The sequence below is a fragment of the Aedes albopictus genome, chromosome 2, assembly GCF_035046485.1.
Source record: "Aedes albopictus strain Foshan chromosome 2, AalbF5, whole genome shotgun sequence".
NCBI classification, from domain to species: Eukaryota; Metazoa; Arthropoda; class Insecta; order Diptera; family Culicidae; genus Aedes; species Aedes albopictus.
The window spans coordinates 113,217,583-113,243,024 of NC_085137.1; the positions used below are offsets into that span (position 1 = coordinate 113,217,583).

At 37.6% G+C, this 25,442-nt stretch overlaps 2 protein-coding genes across 2 annotated transcripts; one reads left to right on the forward strand and one right to left on the reverse strand.

Moving 5' to 3' along the window:
• Positions 1–355: 355 nt before the first annotated feature.
• Positions 356–12,134, forward strand: LOC109419873 (inhibitor of nuclear factor kappa-B kinase subunit alpha). The gene is made up of 5 exons (XM_029852979.2): positions 356–1,091; positions 9,326–10,788; positions 10,902–11,251; positions 11,395–11,790; positions 11,854–12,134. The coding sequence occupies exons 1-5, from the start codon at positions 968–970 to the stop codon at positions 11,894–11,896; spliced, it is 2,376 nt and encodes a 791-aa protein (XP_029708839.2). The 5' UTR covers positions 356–967; the 3' UTR covers positions 11,897–12,134.
• Positions 12,045–12,853, reverse strand: LOC109420705 (transmembrane protein 242). The gene is made up of 3 exons (XM_019695159.3): positions 12,691–12,853; positions 12,381–12,619; positions 12,045–12,291 (listed from the first exon to the last, which is right to left on the reverse strand). Exons 1-3 carry the CDS (start codon positions 12,767–12,769, stop codon positions 12,154–12,156), a joined length of 456 nt encoding a protein of 151 aa, XP_019550704.3. The 5' UTR covers positions 12,770–12,853; the 3' UTR covers positions 12,045–12,153.
• Positions 12,854–25,442: the final 12,589 nt, after the last annotated feature.

Below are 25,442 nucleotides of genomic sequence, written 5' to 3' on the forward strand. Positions count from 1 at the left end.
TTAATAGGGAGTTAGCCATCAGAGTGGATTAGAAAGAGTTGGCGCCTTCAATACACCATCACTAACACTCTAATGCTTACACTCACGCATGCATCTACAACTAGCTGTAAAATACCAGTGGGCTGGACAATGGTGCCTATCCAACAGATAGGTGGGCTGTTTGGCTTAGCTACATGACCTGGTCCGGCAAGCACATAAGCATCAATTGGTAGACGTATTGCCTAGTGAAAAGACAACGCAGATGGGCAAATGCCGAGGATGCGTTGATAATACATGCAGAATAGCAAAAATAGAATACATATTCAGTAGTTTCTGTCTCCGATCACATCGACGCCATCGGCGCAGACTCTCAGCATACTTCCACCTCCGGCGCCCACTGCCACTATCTCTTTTGGGTCTCTGTTTTGCTCCAGTCATTCGGCTGTCGCTGTTTTGATCTTCGATTCGTCGAAGTTCTTTGTTGTGTTATCGACGTTATCTTTGCGTTTATGACAGTAGTGTGTTAAATAATATCGCGGATATTCCAAGAAAAAAAAATATTCTTCGAAGAACTTGCTTTAATAATACAGTGATAAAACCTAGGTCCAGTGGCCACGTCTAGTGAAAACCGAAAACAATAGTGAGGAAGTGAAATTTGGGTGGAAAGTGCACATCGCTCGGTGCAAATCGCCGAGCCGCATACGTAAATAAAATTAGAACGCAAATTCACACGCATCGAAAACACCAATAACAACAGCGCGCAACGATTGCGGGAAAATTGGCTTCTGCTAGGCTAAAAATAGTCCATATTCTTCCACAGTCTGCGGTCAGTCGTCGTCAGTGGGAAAGTTGCGGCGATTTCGTCATTATACCGTAAAAGAGTTATCCCGGCCCGGAAATATTGACGGTGGCGGCGGCCATATCTTCGGGTAATTTTCACGGAATTGTATGTGACGGACGACGGAGAACGACCCGAAAGTGATCGGCGATGATGATGGCACAGAACGAGGATCCTCCCTTCATCGGGGATTGGCACCGTGAGAAGAAATTGGGGAGTGGCGGATTTGGTTTCGTTACACTATGGAAAAATCACAAAACCAATGAGATGGTTGGTAAGTGTTGGTAGATTATAGAAAATTTAATTCCGGAATGAATATCTTTGAAACTTTGAAAAATCGAAAATGTTACACCTTTAGAAAGCATGCCTAGTAATGTTCCTTAAGGACTGCGGGAATTCTTTCAGCAAAAGCTTGAAATTTGTGGGAAAAATTTGGACGACTGAATATGTATGAGAAAAAGTGACTCATTTAATCCTTGACTGTTAATGATACTGTTATCGTCGGAATTTATTTGTTTTCACAATAGAGATTAGGATAATCGTTCCTTTCGTTGTGGGAGTATTTACATAGTGTTGTGATAATGGCACTTTTTGACTGAAATGTTACCAAAAGGCATTTTTAGTAGATGTGTTATGCATAAATTATGAGATTGAACCTTTTTCTGTACTTAAGATATGCCCAAAAACCTATTTAACAAAATATTTTCCTTTTTTGCTGCTATGTTCCTATTGTTGCGGTAGTGTTCCTATCTTCAAAATCCTATATGAATTCAATGGCGTATACCTGCCGCTACATTAGGAATCAAAATTATTTAAATTTACCTCCATAATAGGAACAGTGTGCCTAATGTTTTGGCAAGCGATTTATTATCAAAAACAGAGATAAATGATAGTTTTCATATTTTTCCAAACAAATGTGGATGGAAAACTACCGACTAACATTTTGAAACTCTTCATTAGGTGGTAGGTACGATCATATTTTAAAATGAATTTACATTATTATCACAACGATGAGCACACTTACCATATATCACATTACAGGAATTCTTCGATATAACGTACCCTAGATATAGTGTACCCTCGATATAGCGAATTCGACATAACGTACATTTTGCTTCGATATAACGTACAACATGGAAAAAATTCATTTTTTTCAATAATAAACACCAGATAATCTACGAAATCACTCAAATCAATGTACATATTCACCCTCATTCTTGTTTTCGATCGAATCCACTTTCGAACGAAAATCGTTCGCATTCTCGTTTACGCCAGCAAAATCAAATGACCTAGGTACTGATTCGATCGAACCAAAAACGTTCGAAAGTGGATACGTCCGTAAACAAGAATGAGGGTGATTGTTGCAGCATTAGCCTTGCTACCCATAATCAGCGCAAATTGAGAAAAAAATATTCAGGATGGCCACAGACTCGGTAAATTCGGGAAATGCGGGAAAAAGTCGGGAATTGAAATCCATCGGCAAATATGCGGGAATAAGTCGGGAATTTTGTTTATGATCGGGAATTTTCAAAATGATGTGTAGCGCCTCCAGAATGTAAACTCAACCCTAGATTTAGCACTTGACTCACTTTAAATCCAGATTCATACCCAGTTTCAGAAGTTTCACTTAGGAATCTCAAAAACCAAATGATTGACATAATTTCAGAGATTCTGTCCTGTTTTTTTCTGTAGCAGTTCCTTGTAATAGTTAAGCCTGGAACACGTAGCGTCCGTTCCGTCGAGGTTTGAGTTTTTTTGACAGTTTCCCCATGGCAAATCTGTCAAATTACATACTGTCACGCACACGCAAACGTATGCATTGTGTGGGGCACTTTAGTTTTTTTTTGCCGAAATATCTGGCTGAGCTTTGGGACAAGTTTCAATTAATGTTTTCATTGAAACTTCAAAATTAAATTTGCTAGTGAAGGACTTCCTGAAATTATTGCTTTGCAGGAGTATTTCACGGTATTTCTAGAAATTTCTTAATGAGTTCATAGAAAAGCTTCCTGCAATCACCAAAGTCATCATACTAACAGTTTCGTATTGTGACCTTTTTTATTTTTTTGAACAATTTCTAAAAACATTGAAAATTCAGTCATCACGGAAGAATTTCTGGTGGACTTTTCATGGAATCATGAATTGATGACGAAATTCTGGGAGGAACTCTTATAGTGATTTCTGCGTAACGATTTGTAGAATTACTGGATTAATTTATAAATAAATACCTAGAATCCTTGCAATTCATGACATTAAAACGGAAGCGAAATTGCAAGTTGATAACCAGAAGACATGATTCTCTAGATTTTTTTTATGAAATCTTTTAATGTATGGCCTGCTAACTTAAAGAATTCCTGGCGTTACCAATGGTAAACATGAAAAGCATCTTGCACGAATTCCTTAGGGCAAACATATGAACATAAGAGTATGTATAAGAGTTTTTAACCATAGTTCCTAATGCAAATCGGAGAAATTGCTCTATGTGCTTCTTGGGGTTCTTCGGGGTTTGCTGACAAAACATTGTTCTGAAATTTTGAATATCAAAAGAAAGAAAAAAAAACATCTTATACCTACTCATGATGATTTTTTTTTTGCGTTAGCCTGGGTTAACCCAATGGTCTGAATGCTACTCAAAACCGGTACTAAATCTCATTTGAAATCGTAAATTCATTTTCATATCCTAGAGAAATTAGAGTAAAATTGGACAAATTCCTTTAAAAAAAAAACCCAAATTAATCCACCTAGTGGTGATAGTGCCTTTCTCGTCGTATATGTTCTCACGACCTTTCCGTCGACGTAAGTCAAAGTGTTCCTGAATCCTAATATTTTTTAAGAACAGTAAGCATTTTATCAAAGCCATCATTTAAATGACTTAAAACCTATTGATGGCACATAAATAGTCCGACGTTATGTTCAACGTACATATAAGTAGAGCTGAATAATATCAGATTCCTCAGTTGACTGCTTGAGCACCTTCACTAACACTGGGGGCTGATCAATATCAACACGATACTAACAAGCTAAGATATAACTTTTTACACAATAACAGATCACTTTGCGGTCTTCGATAAAGTTTTTTCTGCAAATTCTAGGTTATATTTGATTGACCGTTGAAAACAAGAGCGTAGTGAGTATAGTGAGACGTCTGTTTGTATATGGGTTTAATTTGTCAAGATTTTGTTCTCTTACACATATTTATCGCTTGCATTGATTTTATTTATTTTTGTAGCTCCGGCGAAGCACCAAACACTGGTTGTACAATCCTACCGGTAGTCTCTAATGTGGTATGAGCTTATTTTCTAGTTAACCGTTCCTCAGGCTATTAAAAAGTGTGTGTTTCGATGCGGTACTGGAACAGGTTCCGGAGCACCACCGGGTCTACCAAATATAGTCTGAGACTATTTCATTGCTAACGTTCATTAGGTTACCTAAAAAACACGATTTGATTTATCTTATGAATGGGTACAGATCACTTTTACATTTGACCACTTCCAGTGGGACACCCAGAACTGGTTTCGGGACACCGGTTATCTAAAATATGATCTGAAGTTATGTTCTTACGAATCGATCATCGTGTTATCAAAAAAGGGTCTCCAGTTGGCCTACTGGTTAAGGCTATGGATCGCCAATCCGGGAACGGCGGGTTCGATTCCCGTTCCGGTCGGGAAAATTTTCAGGACTTCCTGGGCATAGTGTATTATTGTACTTGCCTCACAATGTACAAATTCATGCAATGGCAGGCAAAGAAACCCCTTCAATTAATAACTGTGGAAGTGCTCTAAAGAACATTAAGTTGAAGAGAGGCAGGCCAAGTTCCAATGCGAACGTCAAGCCATAAAGAAGAAGAAATGATCACAAAAGCTGCTATTTGATGAACTGTCAAACCCCGTGTATTCATCACTATTTAATACGACACTTTTTAATTTGTACCCCGCTCATTCGGCATTTGTCGAATTAAAAAATGATCAAATGTCACAGTGTAATACACTGTAAATACGAATGATCCGATATTGTGGTGTTACTCACACCCGCAGCGGCTCCTCGTCCATCTGCTACTTCCGAAAGTTCAAATTTGGTGCTTTCCGACACCTGATCCGTATGGTGATCAACCGCAGTGAACCTCGGAAGCCAACAATCGTTAAATGAACAAGCTATCAATTCGTACCACCACAATATCTGTAAGATTTGTGTTCAAAATCATACAATCTAAACAAAACTAAAATAGAGTTAGTTAATCGAATTGAAAGTTTACGCAGGTAATTTGACAGCAATAATTGTCGAATTTCACATTTTACCACTTTCGGTTCACATTTAACCACTTATCGATTGTCCCTGATGTGGTCTTAGACTAGTTTCATGCAAATTGTTAATCAGTTTTTCTAAGAAGTCTCAAATTGATGTAATGCATGTATGGGTTTGGTTCATTTGTGCATTTCGCTAGTTCCGGCGAGGCACTCGAATCTGGTTCCGGAACACTACCGGTAAATGTGGCCTGAAACTATTTTCTTGCTGATCGTTCTTCGCGTTATCGAAGATGCCGTTATTGAAGGACAAACGTCTTGAAATCCCGCTTCAAAAGTGCATCTGAACTTCAGACTATGATTTTTTATTTTTTTGTTAACCGTTCATCAGGTTACCTAAAAAGTCATTTAAGGCGAAATTAGATCCATTTCCTCACTCTTTGGTTTTTGATTTTTTTCATAAAATAACGAAGCAATATTTTCAAAATCGGTTTTCGTACACATGTAGAGTATGGATCAAGGTATCCCCTGATTTTTTTTCGTGGTGGAAAATGTTTTTCGTTTTTTCAAAAACCATTTTTGAATAAAATTTCACAAAAAATGGTTTCTGCAAAAATGGAAAACTTTTTCCACCACAAAAAAAAATTCAGAAGATACCTTGATCCATGCTCTATATTTGCACGAAAACCGATTTCGAAAATATTGCTTCGTTATTTAATAAAAATCAAAAACCAAAAAAATGAGGAAATGCTTCCAGTTTTGCCTTAATGTGTCGAATTTATGGGTTTGGTTCTCCTTTACATTAGACCACTTCCTATGGGCAACCATAATCGGTTACGGAACACTACTGGTTGTCCCCAATATGGCCGGATTTTTTTTGCCAAATCAAAATACCTTAAAATCCACGATTTGATGTATCGCTTGCATGGGTTTCGTTCGCTTTTATATTTGGCCATTTCCGGCGGGACACCCGGAACCGGTTCCGGACCACTACCGATTCAGATATGTTCTGAAAATATTTCCTTGCTTACTGTGCATCAGGATAACAAAAAAACCCACTGTTTGATATGTCGCATGGATGGGCTTGGTTAACTTTTATACTTTGCCACCTCCGGCGGGACATTTGGTACCGGTTCCGATATGGTCTGAGAATGGTTTCTTGCTTACTGCTCATCAGGTTACCGAAAAAGCTGCAGTTTGATATGTCGCATGCATGGTATTAGTTCAATTTTATATTGGCCACTTCCAACGAGACACCCGGAACCGGTTCCAGAACACAACCGGTTCAGATATGGTCTGTGAATATTATCCTGCTTACTGTACATCAGGATATCAAAAAAGCCACTATTTGATATGTCGCATGCATGGGTTTGGTTATTTTTTATACTTGGCCACCTCCGGCGGGACATTTGGAACCGAACAGTACCGGTTCCGATATGGTCTGAGAAAGTTTTCCTGCTTACTGTTCATCGCGTTATCGAGAAAGCCGTGGTTTGATATGTCGCATGCATGGGTTTAGTTCACTTTTATGTTTGGCCACTTCCGGCGGAACACACGGAACCGGTTCCGGGACACTACCGGTTGAGATATGGTCTGAGACTATTTTTCTGCTTATCATTCATCAAGTTATAGAAAATGCCGCAGTTTGATGTGCCGCATGGATGGGTTTGTAGCGTTTTCAAATCTGGCCCCTTCCTGGGGTACCGGTCCGGAACACCTAAATGGCCGTAACTACGGAACGGCTGGACCGATCTGAACCATTTTCAATAGGAAACAATGGGACCAGATTCCGCGTCGAATGAACTGTCGGTCATTAAAATCGGTTGAGGTTTACTGCTAAAAAGTGATGTGAGTTTTTTTGTACACATACACACATACACACACACATACATACACACACACATACATACACACACACATACATACACACACACATACATACACACACACACACAGACATCACCTCAATTCGTCGAGCTGAGTCGATTGGTATATAAGACTTGACCCCTCCGGAGGCTCTATCAAATTTTCGTTTTTGGAGTGAACGTATAGCCTTTCGGTACACCTTGGTGCACGAGAAAGGCAAAAATTAAGATAGAGAATTGCAAAATATACCATTATTGAGTTATTGAAAATAGAACGATATCAAAATTAGTTATTCCCTAGTCATCCAAAAGAAGGGTATATCAAGTTGTTTATTCCAATAACAAAATGAAAAGTTATATATATTTTTTTTATTCTTTATTAAAGTGATTTTCCTCCGTAGGAGGGTTCATTACTACCTTTATAAGTTTTTTGGATGGAAAATAATTGCAAACAAATATCAAAATGATCCGAGATGAACCAGCCCTGGGCTGAAAACCTCGTTAATAAAGATAATAATAAAAAAATATCAAAATTTACCATTAGAATAACCAAAATTCAATTTTTGTCATTATGTTGTTCTTGATAAGTGCCAAAACTGCGAGTTCATCAAACTCGCAAAAGGTCAACAATATCTACCCAATTGCAAAATTTGTTATGATAGCAAAATAAGACATTCAGTAGTTATTCTTCCAAATTTTAAAATGACAAGCGAATGGAATATTTTGTTATGATATCATATTATGCTATTCACATGTTGTTTTAAGCTCTTCATGAAGAACTCATGAATGACAAAATAAGTTATGACAATAAAATTTGTTATTCTTTTGTTTTTGGTTTGCCATTCACCTCTACCCGGGCAGAGAATGGAGTGAATGGAGATGCATCGTTCCTCGCATCGTTCTACAAAAAGACGTGAAGCGGATGGATGCCTTATGTTCATCGAATCGTCATTCTCAAGTCACTGCAATCATCTGCTCTCAAGCAGTCACATGCTGGTCATCCTGGAATGCAAAAAATGAAATATCTAGCAAGAAGTTGAGTGTTTTGGCCAAATATGGATGCAGCTATTGTAGACAATATCCGGAGATGAGATGTGGTAATTGTGCAACCGCATTGAAAGCTGCCATGAAAACAATTCTCGTCATGGCCAATTTCGTCCATATGCTGTACTCATCTTCATATGGATTATGCTGGACTAGTTAAGTTAATAGTTAAATGGAAACTGTTCCTCGTCATCGTCAACGCGTACTCAAAATGACCAGAAACTTTTGCAACTAGTAACTCGATAATAATGATTAAGAAGCTGAAGCAATGTGTCTCCTGAGTCCTGACTTAGGGTGTCCAAAAATCGAAAAATCGTTATTGTTCCTTGTCGCCTTCTCCCAAAATTTGAACTGATTGAAAATTGAGACTGTACAAGCTATCAAATTTTATTTGAAAATTACTATAGAAAAACATTGTTTGCTATTCAATTGTCCGTAGCATTTTCAAAATTGTATAAACGGGTTAGTAGAATCAAGGCAACTCCTAGCGATAACTAAAGGGTGAGTCGTTAATTATTGTGCCACCCTACCTTCAACTGATTCGCAAATTGTCTACAGTTAACAAAATGGAACCAAATTTTTAGAGTAGTTTAGTATATGTATGTATTTCAACTCTATGGTATAGGTTTAAATTTAGGATGCGTTTTAGTGAAATTCACGACATTTTCAATTAACGTCCTCCATGTGGACATGTTCAGGCTCCACTTGAAACAAATAATCAAAGCTCTCTGGTTTGTTTATGCGCATCGTGCCTGGTTTTCTCCCAGCTCAAAGCTTATGTTTCACTGACATCCGTTCCTGAAACCTATTGACGAACATTAAGATGATCCGATAATGTATAATTATTAATTGTTCCAAGACGCAATACCATGATTTTTGATTTTAGCATGTGATTGTACAACATCTTTTTTAGAACTGTTAACTAAATTTTTTCTATATCGACCGAAATCTCAATGACAACTGCTCAATTCATTACATGTAAACAATAGACTATAAGGAGAAACTGTGCAAAATTTGATTGATTTTGGTGAAGTAGGAAAAAAGTTACGTTAGTTTGAAAATGGCACAATAATTATCGACTCACCCTTTACGTGCATGTTCGTGCGCAGATTGTTCGTTCTTTAATCTTAACTAATACAAACCGATTTAAACACCCTTAAAAACATTGATAACAAAAGTTTCAAAGTTATTCGATTCTAGTAATAAAATAGACTTTTTAAAATTCGCCCTTATCCTGGAACAAAATTTGTTTAATATTTTTTAATTTTTAATTAATTTTAATTAATTTAATTTTAATTAATTTTAATTAATTTAATTTTTAATTATTTAATAATCAATATTCCTCGTCTATTTTTTGCCAGCTATTAAAAAATGCCACATCCTGCTCGATAAGAGCGAGATGACCGACAAGAACTGTGAACGCTGGTGCAACGAGGTATCGCTGATGACGAACAAGGTACGCAACGAGAACATCGTTCGCACGGTTCAGGTTCAACCGGAAGCCTTCCTGCAGGAGCTGATCAAGTGTTCGGCGAACAAGCTGCCGATACTTTGTATGGAGTACTGCGAGGGTGGCGATCTGAGACGGGTTCTGAATCGAGTCTCCAGCTGCAGTGGGCTGAAAGAGTTGGAGGTCAGGGAGATTTTGCGATCGCTGAGGAATGCGATTTCCTATTTGCACGGCTTGAAGATCACACACCGGGATATTAAGCCAGAAAATATTGTGCTGAAGCAGGTGGGGGATCGGGTTGTGTACAAGCTGACAGATTTGGGGTATGCGAAAGCGCTGGATAAGCAGAGCTTGAATGCCAGCTTGGTCGGAACGGTTGAGTATATTGCTCCGGATTTAATTTATTGCGATCGGTACAACTGTTCTGTCGATTACTGGTCCATGGGTATCATAGGGTTTGAGATCATTTGTGGCATACGCCCGTTCAGCCCGCATTCGATCGTTGCCAAGTGGATGATGCTTGTTCAGCAAAAGAAGTCCAACCATATCGCTATAACAGAAGATAATCGTGAGAATTACACGTATCACAGTGAAATTTTCCCTGAAAATCACATATCTAGCGTCCTCAAAACTTATCTGGAGAAATGGTTGACCCTTGCCTTGGAGTGGAATCCAAAACAGCGAGGACACGTCTTCCAAATCGGCGACAAGGAAGTCACAGAACAGCAGCTAAAATCCGCCAAAGAACCGCCAAACGGACAACCCGTTCAGGTGCTGAAGATTTTCTCCATGCTAGACCATATTCTGGCCAAGAAAATTCTTACCATTTTCTGTCTGTACGACTGTCGTTTCCTGAGCGTTGAAATCGACGATACAACCAACATGGATACACTATGTTCCGCGATCGCCGCCCAAACCGGAATCGCTCGAGACGCGATCGAGTTCGTTTTGCCATTAGAACAGAAGCTGGACCGTGTAACGGCCACCACCAAGCCGGTCGATCTCTACTTGGACGGATTCTACGACAAACCGATGCTCTTTGTCGTCAAAAAAGGTGCCATCATTCAGGCGGATCTCAAGCCGCAAATCCCCAAGAGCGTAACGGACGTATTCCAGAATATCAAGGTCAAACTGAAGCCCCACATGCTCAGGCAGTTCGTAGCGAATGCGTGGTTCTTTGTGACCAGCGAGCAAAGGGTTTACGCCACGGCACTGGACGGAATCAAGAACTACGGACTGATGTTGAACGAGGAGATTGTCAAGGGCAGGGAAGATGTGGTCCGGCTGAATAAGGTGTCGTACGGAATCAGCGGCGGTTTGGAGTATCACAAACTGTCGTTGAACCACGCCAAGGAGAAGGCGATGAGCAATCAGGTGAGAAATTCTTAGGCCATAGGCAGTTCATAAATTACAATTTTAATCGAATTCCGTAGAATAAGCTGATGTAGATGGAACTTCCTAATCTAATTTTGCTTCCCTCATTTCAGTTATCGCCTGACACCATCCAGCAGTGCTTCGCCGTACTGGAGGAACGTTGTGTCCGAATGGAGGCCACCGTCGGCAAGCTAGCGGAAGTGGCGGACAAGATAACCACCAGATACGAATCGGTGCTGAAGCGAAGTCGCGAAGCCGTATCCCACCCGTTGCTGCGCGCCTCGGACCAGCAGGATCATTTCAATCTGAAAAGTTTGGACAGTCGGTTCGAAATCGCCCGGGTGCAGATTCTGGAGAAAAACACCCACGAGAAGTCGCACATCGATATGCTGCAGGCGGTCTACGAGTGCCTGAAGAAGCGCGACATTCTGCTGAGGGACTACAGTTTCAAAGAGTTGCAACAGTGAGTATTAGGTTTTATGTTTTCATCACTGTGTAGTCACTTTTCCGCAACCTGTATGCAATCTATTTTCATAAATTTACCGTTAAGTTACCTGCCCTGCGGAATTTCATCCAGTCGATTAAAGATAACTTAAACAATTTCAGGCAGCTGATTGACATCCGTCGCGAAATGCAAGAGATTAGAAAAGCCCTGGACAAGGCACAGGAGCACGCGGAAAAGTTCAAGAAGGACTTGGCCAAGATGATTGTGGAGCATAACAACACCGTGTGGAGCTTGCTGAGTCAGAGTTCCTCAGTGAACAACGCAACATGCAACGGAAATGGTTCAATCATTCCCGACATTGACCGAATAATGGGTTCCGGCAGTGGAACCGTTGTTAATGGGGATTTGCCGGGTGCTCCGCAGTTCGTGGTGGGAGGTACGGTTTCCTCGTTGCCGAATTCATTGGGAGGCGAGCCTATCAGCAAGAGTTTACTCTGCTTTGGCGAGGGACCGGACGTCATGTCGTTGATCACGGCTAATGAGTCATTGATTATGACGTAAGAATAGTTCAATTTATTGATCTAACATTCTGAATAACATCTATCTTTTCATGTTTTTAGTACCGACGGTCTTATAAACGACGCATTCGAGTGGATGAAGTGAATCATGTATATCACATAGCCATATAATGCAACGTAGTCAATTTGAAAAGGTGCCTCCCTGAATGGATCGTTTTACTTACGGACATTTGAATGTGATACGTCATTGGCCGAAATCGGATCAAGCATTTTCATCAGCATTCAAGCACAACTTTCGTAACAATTCATGATTAGTTTTAATGTTTAATGTTTATTACTACCTATATTTACATGGAAGTATAATAAATCTAACTGAAGTCTTATGCCAAATAGTCTAGGAACTTACTTATCTTTTCTATCCCAGGTGCTCAAGTACCTCATCAGATCCGACAGCCCGTCGAATTCGGTTCTACTCCTGGGTGGGTCATTCTTCGGAATCTTTGGGAAGATGTTTCCAATTGATTCGCGGAATTCTTTCATCTGAAATGATATGTGTATTAAATTGTGCTTGGAATCACACTACGTTCGAGCATAGGTGAATGTCACCATTCGAGAAACTAGGTACTCACATTCGTAGCTCCCGTGAGCTTCCAGATACCGTAGCAAATGGTACCGGTTCCGAGGAAGGCATACAGCGTCCCCCACCCGAGGGCTCGCATCGCCAAACTGGCACCGGTTTCCTGCATGGCGATACTGCCCTGGACGCCCCGTTCGAAAAACTGTGGATCGGACTTCTTGGCCGTCATAATTGTTTTGCTGAATCCGGCCACCGCTGCGATGCCCGCTACTCCGGCTAGGAAGGCGGATGCTGAAAAAGAACACAACACATCAATCATTATTTTCAATCTGTAATCGTTTCGGAAATCGTGTTCTGCTTACCTCGATATCGAAATTTCCGCTCCTCGTCGGACATTTCCGGACGCGGAAATGCTGGTTTTGATTCCGTTGGTTGTTCCATGCTTATGTCCTGGTTTCCCTTGCGTGCACCGAGAATCCGTCGCTCCGTCGTTCGTTCCTTTTACATAACCGGACCAAAACAAATCGCTGTCAGATCGGTTCTTATTTACCTTTTATTTACTACAGGTACCGTTAGTTATTTACCGTTGTCCATGTTCATGTGTAGTGGTGCAAGCGTTTCATGCGTTTGAGCGTTTGATAAGCTTTCTTTACTGTCCACGCTATGACTATTTGGCGCTGCTGCTGCTTCAAACGGTGACGCTTGAATCGATCCACTCATCAATGTCGTTGATATTTTTGGGAAAATGACTGTCCTGCACTGAAATAAATTTTGTTGTCGTTTCCACCGAATCCATGGTAGAATTAAGAACTGTACCAACAATTTTCAACCGAATGCAAAATTCTGTTAATTGTACTGAAACATTGTCAATATTACCATGCTTGTATTACTGTTGACTAAAAACATTCTTGGTTCTACTATTTGGACATTGTAATTTCGACCATGTAGACTTGAATGTTGCGCGTCTTAGATAAACATGGTCAAAAATACAATGTCAAAATAGTAACATCAAGAATGTTTTTAGTCAATGGTACTTCACGCATGGTAATATTGACAATGTTTCAGTACAATTAACAGAATTTTGCATTCGGTTGAAAATTGTTGGTACAGTTCTTAATTTTACCATGGATTCGGTGGAAACAACAACAAAATTTATTTCAGTGTGTGCTTCAAACGTTTTTCGTTTTTCTTTGCGTTTGACGTTTCACACTAGCGCCATTTTTCTGCGTGTAAAAAGTTGGTATCAATAAACTGCATGATCATAAGAAAAAATGGATAAAATAGTAAAAAAATATCTCCAATTCGATGAAAAACCAGGCCATCCTAATCGCTCACCATCACCGTTATTGTTCTATACCATTCCACCATTCGGCGAATGGTAAATGGCACTTTAACAATAAAAAATGGTATCTTAACCATAAAATTTTGAGAAAATTTTCATACACTTTTTCGAGAAAAACAAGGCAACTCCAACGGAAGCTAACGATCCCTCCGCATCTGGTGGCAGGAATGAGAAACCTATGAAAAGAGGGGCTCCGCCAAAATTTGCCATAGGTGAATCCGAATGGTCCCCCATTGTAGAGGCGCTGAGTAAGATAGGGAGAAAATCGTTTGTTTACATAAAAATCAACTTTTTTGTCTTCAAAATTTACTCATATTTTGCACCGATAGTTGCTATTTTCCATTGGCAATGGCTTCTAATATCATCATTCTCGGTGCCCACGCCGACAGACATCGGATTGGTCAGCTAACAAAAAGTCCGGGAGATCGCCCGCCGGAGGCATAGCAAGAGCTCCTCAAATTAATCACATAAATTATTCGTAAGTACCTACCGGATCTAAGCGCATCTGAAAGAGAATCAAATTTTCTTTCCGAAAAGTGCTCGTTTGTTTCTCTACGATGCGGGATTCGATACGAAAAAGTGAAAAAAGTGCACTTTTCCTATGCTGCGCCATGGAAAATTTTAGCGGAGCCCCTTTTTTCATAGGGTTCTCATTCCTGCCACCAGATGCGGAAGGATCGTTAGCTTGCGTTGGATTTACCTATTGCGCAGCATAGGTAAACTCAAGGGTAAACTGCACTTTTTTCACTTTTTCATATCGAATTCCGCATCGTAGAGAAACAAACGAGCACTTTTTGAAAAGAAAATCTAATTCTCTTTCAGATGCGCTTAGATCCGGTAGGTACTTACGAACAATTTATGTGATTAATTTGAGGAGCTCTTGCTATGCCAGTCAGTGGTGAATTGAAACATTTCAAGTGGTGAATTAAATTACTATGGGAAATTAACCGATTGCAGCGCCACGCTATTGCCACTTGTGTTGCCGATTTCAAATGGCCGTTAAATTCCTTACACAGTTTCGGAACTGGACTTGGATCACAGAGAACAGACGTCTATCTTTGCTTTCTGCCTTGTGTAAAACTTTGTAACGGTCATATCAGAGTATGTGGTTATGCTCCCGTTGCGCGGCGCTAGCGTCCCATCACTTACATTGTTGTGTTGTCAAATTTGTTTCCAGTGCTCACCGTTTTAGGCCGTTTGGCGCTCGTATCGCTTTGTGGGCTAGTGCATTTTAACGATGAACACTGCCATCGTGGGGTGAACTCGACTTTATATGTGGGGCAGTCCCCGTTGGTGGCGTTGAGGTACACTTAAAATCTTTACACAAGATTTCGACGTATTTTTGTTCGAGCTTAAATGTCTGTTCTCTGTGCTTGGATGTCTGTTCTCTGTGGTAGCAATTGATCATTTCATAACAGCCGCTTAAGTGATTTTAATGGTCTATTCTGACGAACATCTTTAGATTATCTTATGCTAGGAATCTTTCCAAGCTTATATGAAGTTGCGAACGGCATTCTAAAGCTTGAATTTTGACATTTTATCAAACCAACTTTGATTGAAATGAGTTAAAATTGCAGTTTTATATAGCTTTCCGTTTGTTAGGTAAATATTTGAGATGTTTTAGAATGCGATTCTAGATAAGGGAACGTCCATAAATTACGTCACGCTTTTAGGGGGGAGGGGGGGTTCAGTAAAGTGTGACAATCCATACAAAAATTTCAGAGCTCTAATACAAAAAGTGTGACATAGGGGGGAGGGGGGGTTGAAAATGGGCAATTTTTGCGTGACGTAATTTATGGACGCTCCCTAATCAAGTTTAGTACCCGGTCTGAAACCCCTTATCACCTTTGTCACTGAAACCATTTAGTATTAATTTTGGTAATAATATAGATTGAAACCTTTCATATTGGCATATTGGTAGTTTTAAATGGGTAATTTGTATTTGTTTAGGAGTGGTTTCCTCAGACTGACCAAAACTGGTGAACGAACGCTACTACACGCTATGTCTGAACCAGCCTCGGAACCAGCAGATTATAAAAATTGAATGTACATCGTGGTTCTTTCCATAAAACATCAGTATTCAAGCTATATTTTCATTTGCAGACATTTTGTATGGGAGAGAAATTGACCGCAAATGAGGATTTCAAGCAAATTTGTATGAAAAACAATCAAAAAGATGGAAAAATCAAAATTTCCACGATAGAATATTTTGAAACCTTCTGCAAATGAAAATATAGCTTGAATACTGATGTTTTATGGAAAGAACCACGATGTACATTCAATTTTTATAATCTGCTGGTTCAGACATAGCGTGTACTAATGTGCAAAAGTAGCATACTTATGACAATTTATATGTCCTACTTAGTTTGAAATATGTACTCGAAAATATTTCTATCAAATATCATAGCGTGATAAAATCGAAAAAAATACCGTGCTTGAATCGAGCGTGATATAATGGAGCGTGATTAAATAGAACCGTGACAAATGATGAAATTGTAGAGAAAATTAAATATTATGTTTTATCAGATATGAAATTTGGCGACCTGTGTACTTTCAAGTGGTTTGAAAATTTTGATTGTCTTCAGCTTTTGAAACATAGATTGATTAACGTCAAATGGACGAACATGAGGTTTGAAGTTGAAAAAACCCTTTCGCATTTTTTCCTGCTGCATAGTGTATTTATGAGTTACCGCCCTGATAAAAATTTCCAATAGAATCACCATAAACTACCATTAAATAATGATAAATTTGACTGTTCAACAACAAATTATATTGTGTACTTATTTTCCTGCTGAAAATGCTCTACTGAAACTACAATACGTTAACAAAATCTATGGCACTAGAGATTTCAATAATAAAAACACTATAAATTGTATGGTAGTTGACTCAATTTTTCTCCAGAAAATTTGGATTTTTTTTATGGTAAAGATACATAACAACCCCCATTTTCTATTGTAAAAGTGACATTTACAATACATGCTATGGTGGAAAACAATAGAGTCTGTTGTTACTCTATCGTTTTAAACAATTGAATTAATGGAAACTACCATTCATTTCAGCGTATTGTAACAATACATTCTGTTGTATCTCTATGATCTTTTTTATCAGGGAGTGGAAAATCTGGCCAAAAAGGCGTCAAAACGTTGTAACGTCATGGTAGAATGTGTCATAATCCCTTAAGAGAATTGCCTCATTCCCGTCCGTAACCAAAGCACAGAGATTTGGAGCTAATCATTGACTCTAAGACAGGATTGACACAATCCTTCAACGGCTGGCAGCTTGCGACAGCTGAGGGATAGGAAAGGAACATTAGTTGGGCAGCTAAGAAAGCTATATGCAGAGATCTCTACGTGAATACCCACGTCTTTACAGCTGTGGCAATATGGGCCCTTGATGATCAAGGCTAAGAAGTCAGTTTCTTGTCTTAAATAATTGTACCTTTATTAATCCACAAAAATACCCATATCATGACTTCCCTCAGATGGAAAAACTAATAATAACCATCTTCATGGTATCATATTAAAAGTTTAATAGGTCATAAAATTAAATCGAGTCCCATTGATATCACCCCCGCGCCGCAATCGTTGACGTCAGCTACCATAGAGTTAGCCCCCTTTCTTCTTTTATTGAACACTTGACGCAACGACGACGAGCAAGTAATGGCAATATGTTCTCGGACACCGAACACGTGTCCTGGCGGCGAGCCAGCAGCGAAAGCATCCTTTTTCCGACCTACCCTCGGTTCTCGGTTATGTTTGATTTGCATTTCATCTTTGCTGATACGAACCCTCCCTGTGCTGTGCTCTGGCCGGAGCAAGCTGAGATGAAAAATGGAAAATGCTATAGGACTAGAAGATAAACCGTCATCGAGCACATACGAACTAGCCGTATGGTCCTTGTCGTTGTCACCGACAACACCGGGTTGTGTTATTAAAAAAAAGTTCAGTTTTATTAGAACCTCCGTCTTCGAAATGGTTTTCCCAAACAGAGCGAAGTTTGTAGTTTTATTATTGCACCTATCATGCATGCTTGAGTACTTGAAGCACCCTCGGGGCTGAATTATCAGCCCATCGTTAGAGACCGAGAATCGTTGCTGGTTTGGTCACTGGAATGTTGTGATTTTAGTTTACGGGTCATTCCGATGTTTTTGAGAGTAAATGCGGTTAAGCATTTCGAAAGGCCTAATTTGCAAAAAAGAGTCTCTTAATTTTCCCTTCTAAGGATGACTATTGTTCCCTTAGTCACACTTGGCCTTCTCCATTTATACCCACATAAACTTGCAAACCATTTTTTTCTTGGAACCCTTCACACACTGCCCACTTAAACTTTCCCCCAAAACTTTTCTGGGAAACCTCTCATACCCTTCTAAAACTCCTATAAAACCTTCATAAAGCGTCCTTAATTATCCTCAAATCCGCTTTTAATCACCCTGACAATCCCCTGAAACACACTCTAACCTCTTTTAACCGTCTTAAATCTACCTTAGATCACCAGTAGAATAGTGTAAGGCTCGAAAATAGTGTAGCAATATTACACTTATCTACGGTACGTCCACATACCTATTGTGACGATACATTTTCCAACTAGATTTGCCATTAACACTGCCACCGCCAGGATATCTGAGAAAAATCGAAAGATAGGGTGTCGTGGTACCATTCCTTTAGGAAGGGGTAACTTTATTGATGTTCACATTACCCTTTTCAAGTGAACCTGTTTTTTGTTTGCTTTTTTAATAAAAATCAGATTAGTGCGAAGCAACAGGATTCGGTTCATGGCACTTAAGGATGATTAGTCACGTATGCAGGTGCATTGTTGATGAAATAAGGTGGTTGGTACCTCTTGATCATGTCTTGGCCCGTCTGATTCAATCAACCTGCTAAAATCGATAAAATTGCTTTGGGATACCTAAATTATTAGGCAATCAGACTGGACTCCAGTCTAGAAATATATTTAAAATTTTCATCATGAAATTATTTTAAAATATCTCCAGGAATAAGAAATTATACAGTTGAGGGGGCGCTTGTTTTTCAAAAAAATGTGCAAACGTGGACTCAAATCACATAAAAAGGGCAATCTAAAAACCGTAAAAAAACAAGCATTTTCCAAAAAAATAAAAATATCGGCTAAATATTGATGACTTTCATAAGTTTTGGTCTTAAAATGCAAAGGTTATTGTGAATGCCGTTGCATATATTTAATTTAACAATCATTCATTTTACAAGCACCTTTACGACAAATTGATTCAGCATGATGCTGAATATCATTTGGATAATTTTCAGGCACAACCTTTGTTCGGGTTTTGTTCATACAAATATGGAGAAACTATAAAGCATAATGTTGTTTACCAACTGAACTGTTTGTTGTTAAATCGTCTTACAACTATATAGTAAAGCTGTTATTCAGCTTTCGCAAAAATGATTAAAAATAAACAAAATTCAAAATTGTTAAATTTCCAAGAGAGTTTATGACAAATATTGTGAAATAATAACTACACATAAATTTACCCAAACCCAGATTCGAACTCAAGACCCGCGAATGCCAGCCGCATGCCTTCCTATCTGTGCCATTCTAGAGATGATGAATTGCAGCGCTCAAATCAAAACATTAACTTTCCGTGGTTTAATTATGATCAGACTTCGACTCCTATTCAGCAGTGGTGAATTAGCACTAGCAGACATTATAATTAACGACTGAACAAAAGATTAATTCAGCTGTTGTTCAGTAAAAAAAACACGTGTTTTTCATCATGTACTCTGAATCGAAGTATTATGAAACGAAAGCGCTTATTTGACTTGTGAAAGACACATTATACAGATACATGTGCTAATTTTTACATGAACTTAACAAGAAACAGACAAAAGTATTGTTTAACTATGTTGTAAAGGAATTACTGCGATTGAATAAAAATCTTATAAAACGCTTGAAAAGTGTTTTAAATTATCATTGTTAATACAAAATACGAAAAGTTGAACATTGGCTACCTTTTAGTTCAGCTATGATTACTATTATAAAGCAACAGTTCAGCATGCATGCTTGTTTGCGGCTGGCGATTATTATCTGGGCGTGGATCATGTTTCTAAGAAGAATTTCTGAAGGGTCCCTGTCAGAATCTCTTAAAAAAGCCATTGAAGATATTTTTTAAAGAAAACGCTTGAAAATCGTGAAAGATTTTCCAAAAGAATTCCTGGAGGGATTTACGATGGAATCTTTGGATGATTTTCAAAAGTTATCCATGGAAGAATATCCGAGGAAATCTATTTAAAGTTTTCTAAAGAAATCTTCTAAAAAATTTCTGGAGTCATTTTTAAATTTTCTGATCATGTCACTTGGATATGCATTCAAATTCCACATTTTTCATATGTACACCATTTGCCTACGATTTTGCCAACCGCCCTTAATCACCCCTAAGTTTTTCAGCAGAACAAAGTAGTTCTCAATATTATAATAATTATATCCGTTACAAACCGAGCAGCAGACATCAATAAAGTGGACCAGCTTTTCAAATTGCCGGCACACTTGTCCAATCTCTTGTTTGTACATTTATTAGTTTTTATTAGAAAAGTCCTCTCCAGCAAGCAGTCAACCGAATCGCAATAAGAACAAATCCAGACAGCAGGGGCTGAATGCACCCTCCTCATCGCATCTATTAAAGTCGAAGAGGGTGTCAATTTCAATCTAAACACTCTCCTGTCTGAGCCTTCTTGTCTGATGTCCCTCCGTTGCTCCGTGGTGCAAATCCTTGAAATCCTCGTCGCCACCAGCCCTGAGGTAGGCTTCTGCTGATGCTGAGGAGTGAAAACTAATATAAAAACCATAAAGCGATTTGTCCTACTGATTATCCTCCGTATCATGGCACCTATTGCTGGAAAGGGGAAAATCAAATATTTGCACCCTTGTCGGCCGGTTCTGAGCACGAATGATGTTTGGTGCGGTTGACGGTTGCCATACGGGGCCTAGTTCAAGAAGGCAGGGGATTATCCATCCACGTGTTCTTTCCTTCCAGAGATGGTTCGGTTCGATTCACTTGCTTTCGCCTCAGACAATTTATTGCCATTTGTCATCTCATAAAGTTATTATTATTATTGAAATGAAGAGTGATTAATGTTTGGTAATAATTGTCATCATAAGGTTGAGGGAAATGATTGCTGATATTAAGATGGGAAGAGTCGGTGGATAATACCAGAAGTGTGACTTATTGGATATTTATTGCTCTGAAAAGGAACAGGTATAAAGTGCAATTGATATTTCAGAAACTCCGCAGGAATTATATATGTTAAGGTCGAGCACAAAATCCATATTTTTTATTCTTTTATCTTAAAGTATGGGTTCTTAAGTATGCTGTGTTAAATTTTCATAGAGATCTAAGTATGTAGTAGAAACAAAGATATAGCGTGTTGCGCATCGCTCCCTTACGAGCACGTAGTGTATAATTGAAACAATTATCTCGGAACCGTGCTTCTCCTAGAACGTCGATTGATTGATTGATTTGTCTTTATTAGAGAGACTTTCAGCCCTTGGCTGGTTCGTCTCTCCTAGAACGTCGATACGGTGACTACGATTGCGGAAACAGTTCTCACCCGATTTGAACCATTTTTTTAGTATTCTCTATTCATGTGTTGTATCCTTGAACGATCAAGATCTAACAAAAATCATAGTGTTATGATTTTTTTATCACAGATTTTTTACGTAAAACGAGAATTTGAAAAAAAAACGACGAGTTTATGGAACAATTTTCTTTATTTTTGTTCACAATAACATTAACATTAACATTAACATTAAAAATATCTTTTGTCAGCATTCAAAGCTCTGAAAGTGGTACTTAGACGAGTTTGATGAGAAATATGAAATAAAAAAGATAAAACTGTTTTGACCAAATTCAAAGCATTTTCCCTGGCCTTGACCAGGTTACAGGTCTTTTTTCTCGCGCTTGTCATTTTTTTCCATTTTCAGGTGAATTTCATCCCGTGGTACTGGATTGAAGAGAAGTTTGTAGCTGATTAGGATTTTCGTTTCGTTGGATCCTGAGTTGTTTTCCCGAGGTGTATTCCCCCCCCCCCCCCCAGTTTGTTCAAGTTTTCCAGTTAACGTTGGCAATTTCTTTGGCGTTTCAAGTTCAAATTGACTGGTGTTGGTGTTGGCTGTGTCCCTTAGACGTTCTGTTTATCAAGTTAAGTACTTTTCTTATTATTTATTTATTTATTCATCGTAGTTTTATTTAGTATATATAGTTTTACATGGATGTTGATGTTTCGAAAGAAGGGGATCCTCCTCCAGGACCATCTGATATGAATTCATTTCGTGTTAAAGTTTATCCTCCCTCATTTGATGGACCATTTGTGGTTTATTTCAGGAAAAAAGAAAAACCTATCAATGTTTTGCTTATTTCATCTGAAATTTATAAAAAATATTCCTCAGTCAAGGAAATCAAAAAAAAATCCTTAGACAAATTGAGAGTTATTTTTAGTTCACGAGAGGATGCAAATTACTCCTTGAATCTAAACTTTTTATTAATTCATACCGTGTATATGCTCCATGTGATTTTTGCGAAATCAATGGAGTTATATACGATGTTAGAAAATTTGGCATGGGTATTTTCAAAAATAATTCGATTGCACCTGTCCAAGTTTTGGAATGCAATAGATTATCAAAATTAGTTTTGAATGACAAAGATTCAAAGTATGTTCATTCAAACTGTTTTAAAATAACGTTTGCTGGATCAGTTCTTCCTGACTTTGTCATGGTTGACAATGTAACTTTTGATGTGCGTCTTTATTTCCCAAAGCTAATGCACTGCGAACGTTGCCTTCAATTTGGACATACTTTGAAGTTTTGCTCAAACAAACCAAAATGTGGTAAATGTGGTGAACCTCATTTATCTACAAATTGTAGCAAAATTTCTGATATTTGCATATATTGTAAACAGAAGCATACTTCTTTGAAGGAATGTTCTGTTTATATTAGTAATCAAAAACAACTTAATCAAAGATTGAAATATAAAAATCAATTTTCGTGTTCACAAATTCTAAAATCATCAGGAAATTTTTGTGATCCAAATATTTTTGACAATTTAGCCGTTGATGAGCAGGACGATTCCTTTAACTCAAATGAATTCATTTACAAACCTCCTATAAAAAGAAAGAAAATTTTAAATGCAAATAAAACATCTTCAGCTAATTTTTCATCTCAACCTACACAGTCTTTTGACAAAAATTTTCCTCGTTTGAATTCTTCTCCTCGAATCATTCCTGGATTTCAAAAGGTTGATTGCTCTTCATCAAACAATAATAATAATCCAAATGACAATTTTAATGAATCATCTAATGGGGAGAATAAATCTTCAATTTTGTCAATTTTAGAAGAGTTAGTTGAATTCCTGGGTTTTAGTGATTTTTGGAAATCATTAATAAAGAAAATTTTACCATTCCTTGCTACACTTTTTGAAAAATTGAATTCATTCGGTCCTCTCATTGCCTCATTTTTTGCATCGTAATGGCTTACAATAATGCTGGAAAATTGAACATTTTGCAATGGAATTGCCGTAGTATAATTCCAAAAATAGATAGATTAAAATCATTGATTGCGATTCATAATTTGGATATATTTTGTTTGAATGAAACTTGGTTAGTAGAAACAAAATTCTTAAGAATTCCGTCCTTTAATATAATTCGAAAAGATAGGAACGATTCATTTGGGGGAGTTTTGGTTGGTATTCGAGAAGGGATTCAATTCAAATATTTGAATTTTTCGTTTCATACACAGATAGAATATTTGGTAGTTTCTGTTCAAGAGAATGGGATGAATTTTCATATAGTTTGTTTATACATTCCTCCCAATGCATCATTCTCAATATTCGAATTAAGGACCATTTTGGATAAGGTTCCTTCTCCTTTTTTCGTTTTGGGTGATTTAAATGCACATAGTTTTGCTTGGGGTTGTGATAAAAATGATGGTAGAGGTAGTTTGATACTTGATTTGATTGACGAGTTAAATCTAAACATTTTAAATGATGGGTCATTCACTAGAATTGTTGTTCCTCCTTTAAATAATTTATGTGTGGATTTATCTCTTTGCTCAAGTAGTTTGTCGTTTTGTTCATCTTGGAAGACAATTGATGACCCCAATGGTAGTGATAATCTTCCTGTATTGATTGTAATTAATAACCCTGATCGTAATAAATTTGTATCTAAAATAGTAGTTCCCGAATTATCAAAAAATGTGGATTGGGTAAAATTTGCCGATTTAATTTCCTTATCATTAATAAACTTAAATGATTCAATTTCTCCAATTGTTAATTATGAACAATTTAAAAATGTCCTCATACAATGTTTAACTAAATCTCAAAAATATATTTCAAATTGTAATGTTAAAAAGAAAAGACGTCCAACGTTTTGGTGGGATAGTGAATGTTATTTGGCATTGAAAACCAAGTCTGACGCTTTCAAAACATTCCGTCGTACAGGTGCTAGAGAGGATTATTTTTCGTATTGTAAAGCTGAAGCATTATTTACTAGGATTACCAAATTTAAAAAACGAAATTATTGGAAAAATTTCATAGAAAGCCTTGATAGAGAGACTTCTTTATCTACATTATGGTCTGTTGCAAAAAATTTAAGAAATTATGATTCTTCTTCTCTTAATACTCTTGAATATTCTGATAATTGGATTGATCAATTTGCATCAAAAATTTGTCCTGCGTTTGTTCAGCATTCAGTAAAATTTAAAAATTCACAATCCATTAATTATTTTCCTGAATTATCTAATGCTTTTTCGATAGAAGAATTTGATTTGGCTTTATCAATTACAAATAATACTGCTCCTGGTATGGATGACATAAAATTTATTGTGCTTAAAAATTTACCTATTGAAGGTAAAATGTATTTACTTTCTATTTATAATTCCTTTCTATGTCAAAATATTCTACCATTGGAATGGCGATCTATAAAAGTAGTTGGCATATTGAAACCAGGAAAAGATCCTTCTATGGCTGAAAGTCGTAGACCAATTAGTTTATTATCGTCTCCGAAAATTAATGGAAAGGATGATTTTGAACCGTTTGGAGGTATGGGCAGAAAAAAAATAATATATTTTCATCGTCTCAATTTGGATTTAGAAAAGGTCGTGGCACTCGTGATTGTACTGCTCTTTTAGCATCTCAAATTCAGTTAGCTTTTAATAAAAAACAAGATGTCATTTCCACCTTTCTTGATGTTTCCGGAGCTTATGATTCTGTCCTAATTGATTTGCTTTTCCATAAAATGAATCATTTCAAAATTCCAGTATTGATATCCAATTTTATTTACAATTTATTCTCATTCAAAATTATGAATTTCTTTCACAATGGATCTACGAAAATGATTCGTTGTAGTTATTTCGGTCTTCCTCAAGGCTCTTGTTTGAGTCCTTTCTTATATAATTTATTCACTTGCGATTTATATTCTGTAATTCCTAATGGTAGTAATTTTATTCAATTTGCTGATGATAAAGTAATATCGATCAGCGGTAAAAATAGAGAAGTTATTCGACATTATATGCAATGTTCATTAGATAATATTAGTATATGGGCTCATGACAATGGGTTTACTTTTTCAGTTCAAAAAACCAAATTCATTATATTTTCGCGTAAACATTCCACCATCAGTGTGAATTTGTATCTTAGTGGACATGAAATTGAACAAGTTTTTGTTTATAAATATCTTGGAATTTGGTACGATTCTAAATTAATTTGGAGTTATCATATTAAATACATCCAAAAAATTTGTGCCAAGCGAATCA